General features: G+C 37.6%; 1 protein-coding gene across 1 annotated transcript; it reads left to right on the top strand.

Moving 5' to 3' along the window:
- The first annotated feature begins 2817 nt into the window (after window positions 1-2817).
- Window positions 2818-3764, top strand: LOC128124675 (olfactory receptor 5V1-like). The gene is given in 2 exon segments (XM_052761225.1): window positions 2818-3727; window positions 3730-3764. Coding segments are annotated over 2 exon segments (945 nt in total).
- The last annotated feature ends 993 nt before the right edge of the window (window positions 3765-4757 follow it).

The following is a 4757-nucleotide window of genomic DNA, read 5'->3' as shown; positions in this document are numbered from 1 at the left end:
GGCTTATTGCTTTAGGTAGAACTTCAGGTTCTATATTAAATAGATGTGGAGAGAGTGGACTGTTCTACAGAGGTACAGTAACAAAAAACGGCATAGTATTAGCATATAACAGGAATGCTGATCAAAAGAATTGAATCAAATACTCAGACATAAACCCACATAGCCAAGGATACCTGATTTTTCATAAAGAAGCTAGAAATATACCACAGAAAAAAGAAAGCATCTTCAGCAAGTGGTGCTGGTTTAACTGGATGTCTGAATATAGAAGAATGCAAATAGATCCATGTTTATCACCCTACACAAAACTCAAGTCTTTAAGTTGTCTTATTGCTGTAGCTAAGACATATATTGATATGTATGGAGAGAGTGGACAACCTTGTCTTCTTCCTGATTTTCATGAAATTGCTTTGAATTTCTCTCCATTTAATTGATGTTGGCTATGGACTTGCTGAAAACTGCCTTTCTTATGTTTAGGTATGTCCCTGAAATCTCTAATCTCTCCAGAACTTTTATTCTAAAGGAGTGTTGGACTTAGTCAATGGCCTTTTCTGTGTCTAATGAGATGACCAGCTTTTTTCTTTTAGTTTGTTTTTATTGTAGATTACATTTATTGATTTTCATATTTTGAACTATCCTTGCATCTATGTGATGAAGTCTGCTTGATTATGATGAACAATCTTTTTGATGTGTTCTTAGATTTGGTTTGCCAGTACTTTATTGAGAAATTTTGCATGTATACTCATAAGGAAAAGTGGTCTGTAATTCTTTTTCTTTGTTGAATTTTTGTATGACAGGGTAACTGTGACCTCATAAAATACACTGGGCCATGATCTTTCTGTTTTTATTTTCTGGAATAATTTGAGGAGTATTGGCATTAACTCTTCCTTGAAAGTCTGGTAGAATTCTGCACTAAAACCATCTGTCCCTGGGTTTTTTAGTTTGGGAGACTTTTAATTACTAATTTTTTTTCTCACTAGGGGTAATATGTCTGTTTATATTGCTTATATAATCTTGATTTTACTTTAGTAAGTGGTATTTGTCAATAAACTTATCCATTTCTTTTAGATTTTCCAATTTTGTGGAGTACAGATTTTTCAAGTATGTTCTTATGATTCTCTGGTTTCCTTGATTGTGATGATATATTGTGCACCCCAATAAAAGTTATCTGGGGATCAGAGGACAGAGCCAGTCACTAAATTAGACATAGAGGCCAGGTAGTGGAGGCACACACCCTTAATCCTATCACTTGGGAGGCAGAGATCTGTCTGGATCTCTGTGAGTTCAAGGCCACACTGGAAACAGAGTCAGGCAATAGTGGAGGCTGAGGGCGGGAGCCACCCAGGCCTTTGGAATTTGCCCCACGTTGGGCGCCAGATATTGGTGAAATTATTAAGGCCACTCCACATAGTTAAAAGGAGATTTATTTAATGGTGTAACTTACAAATTAAGGAATAGGTAGGTCGCGGGGTCTGGGGAAGGTGTATCACAGTCCAGCGGTGTTCTTTGGAGCTCTGCTTGGTCCATCTCTCCCGTCCAGGGTCCCGGCCGCTGATCCAGCTCTCCAGTCTCCAGGCGCCTCCCTTGGACCCGCCTTGTAGGCGTGAGAGTTGCTGAAGTCTCAATGGGGGTTGGAACTTCCAGATCAAAGCTGGAATGGCTACCCACTACACACACCTTTAATCCCAGCACTTGAGATTGCATGCCTTTGCTTGGAAAGCACACATACCTTTAATCCTAGGGAGTGACATGGCTAGGTAGAGAATGGCATATAAGGTGTGAGGAGACAGGAACTAAGCAGAAGTTCAACTGAGACCCTCAGGGGTGAGGACTCAGAGAGGCTTTCAGTCTGAGGATTTGTGGAAACAGGATTGGCTGAGGAGTTGGTGAGGTGAGGTTGGCTGTGGCTTGTTCTGCTTCACTGATCTTTCAGCTTTCACCCCAATATTTGGCTCAGCATTTTTTTATTAATAAGACTTTTTAAGATTCATATTACACTTGGTATCTGTTATGTCCCCAGATTTTCAATGTGAATTTCCTAATATGTGATGGTAAAGAAAAAACTGTTTTCCAAATGACAAAAATTAATTTCCATGCTTTCAGTTAGATTTTTCCATACAGCCACTTAACATTCTTATCATGCATCCAATTAAGTTAAATGCTAATATTTGTATCTTAAATATATGGTTTTAAAGTCACAGGAACATTGTAATATTTATTCCTTCAGGTTGAGATACTTGGTTTGAGGATATTAAATGTCATTCATATACATTCTTTATGAAGGATTTGATTTCCTATGACTCTTATAACTCCTAGTATTTAATTAAAGTTATATATATAAAGTATATAATTAAAGTTATATGTATTATATATAATAATTATATAAAATAAAAGAAAAGAATGGGTACATGATACACTTAACTATGTTATATTAATTTAATTTATAGAAGGAGTATATAAAACTAAGACTAAATTAAGACTAAATGAAGCCAATGTCTATGGAGACATTAGAAATCCATCAGCTTTGATGAATAAAATCACGTAATTAAAGGTCATGCTAATGACTATAAAGAAGATATACTTTCAAGTTCTCATTAGTATCTCAGGGGACTTTCTAAAGACAAGGAGCAGAAGATGAGTATTTCAAAAAATAGTATTATTACTCAAAAATTTTGGGAAGAAGTTCTAAGAACTCAACTCTATAATCATAATACACCATTAGCCTTATATTTCTTTTTGTACCAGGTTTCCCTGCCTTGCTACCCTAATGCAGATTATTTTCTTCCATTTCCCTTAGAAACACCCTTTCAGAGAGAGAAGATGGATGTCTACAATCTTACCACAGTGACTAAGTTCATCCTCATAGGGCTCTCTGACCTCCCTGAGGTGCGTTACCCCCTCTTCGTGGCCTTTGTCATCATCTATCAGATCACTTTGCTGGGAAACGGGGCCATCCTCTTGGCCATAGTGACTGAGAGAAAGCTTCAAACTCCCATGTATTACCTGTTGGCAAATCTGTCCCTGCTCGACATGTTCTGCCCATCAGCTACTGTCCCCAAGATGCTCAAGAATCTCTTGACTGAGGATCACAGCATTTCCTTTGTTGGGTGTGCTTTGCAGCTTTATTTCCTGGTGGCCCTAGCTGGGACTGAAGTTTTCTTGCTGGCTGTGATGGCTTATGACCGGTATGTGGCCATATGCTTCCCTCTGCGTTATTCTCTCATCATGACCAAGGTTCGCTGTGTGCAGCTGTTGTTTGGGACCTGGGCAGCTGGGTTTCTCAACTCCTTTCTCCACACAATGTCCACCTTTAGCCTGTCTTTCTGCAAGTCCAACCGAGTTAACCAGTACTACTGTGATATTCCACCTGTGGTGGCCCTGTCATGCTCATCCACCTATGTGGCAGAAATGCTTGTTTTAGTGGTAGGAGGTATTTTGGGTGTTGGTGCTTTTCTGACCACTTTGATCTCTTATATATACATTGTCTCCACCATCCTCAAGATCCAATCAGTGGAAGGGAAGCGCAAAGCTTTCTCTACATGTGCTTCCCATCTTCTTGTAGTCTTCTTGTTCTATGGCACAGCCATATTTACCTATATCCGCCCCTCCTCCAGTCAACACTCTCCTGCTAGAGACAGACTCATCTCTATGCTGTATGCAGTCATTACCCCTATGTTAAACCCTATTATCTACAGCCTGAGAAACACAGAAGTCAAAGCAGCACTCAGAAAATTTTACATCTTAGGATCTGTTCACAGAAAGCATGATGTAAGAAATTCTTAAACTCTCCTTAGAATGAATGTATAGAAACAAGCGAAATAATAAAACAATGTATTCACAGAATGGAATTGAATACAACTATATATAAAATCAGATATTATGCACATCTCTATATCCACTTGAAATAAAATTAATAATTGAAAAGTAAAAGTATTTATGACTGAATAGGTTAAGAAGATTATTGAAGTAACTTAATACATTTTGCTGTCTTATTTGTATAAAAATCTGTATCTACATTCATGTCTACAATTATTTTTCATATATCTGTCTTTCTATTCTACATTTGTCATGTAGTTGCAGATCATCATCTTTTTCTAATTATGTTTTATTATTTTAAAAAGAGTTTTATTCATGAGCATGAAGTCCTTGCCTGTGTGTATGTATGTGCACCATTATGCTTGGTATACCTGTGTGACTGTGTGTACTTGTTGCTTGTAATATCCATGAGAAGGTTTTGGATCTCCCGGACCTGGAGTTATAGATAGTATTGAGTAACCATGTGAATGTTAGAGTCAAAACTTTGGTCCTCTGCAAGAGCAGAAAGTGCTCTTTTAACTTCTGAAACATTTCTTCCACCATTAATTTTATTTAAATATTTGTTTATTTTTATGCATGTGTCTGTTTTGTCAGCATGTCTGTGTACCACATGTGCGCCATGTCCATGCAGGCCAGAAGAGGGCACTGTATCCTCATTAACAGTAGTTTCAGATGACTCTAGATCATCGATTGTGTGGTGGAATTGAACGCGGGTCTTTTGGAAGAGCCATTTGTACTCTTAACCTCTGAGCCATCTCTACAAATACCATTTTATTTTTTTTAACTGACAAGTTATTATAAATATTTAAGGAGTCAAGCTGGTTTTATTGTTTATAAAAACTGTGATAATAACTAAATCATGTTAGTTAACATGTCCTTCCCCTCACATTTCTATCATTTTTTGCGAGTTCTTGAAAGTTTCTTCTCAAAGCCGGGTGGTGGTG

Source organism: Peromyscus californicus, unplaced genomic scaffold (assembly GCF_007827085.1).
Source record: "Peromyscus californicus insignis strain IS unplaced genomic scaffold, ASM782708v3 Scaffold_4__1_contigs__length_199733344, whole genome shotgun sequence".
Classification (NCBI taxonomy): Eukaryota; Metazoa; Chordata; class Mammalia; order Rodentia; family Cricetidae; genus Peromyscus; species Peromyscus californicus.
The sequence above is the reverse complement of the archived record's forward strand: the minus strand, read 5'-3'. Positions and strand labels throughout refer to the sequence as shown.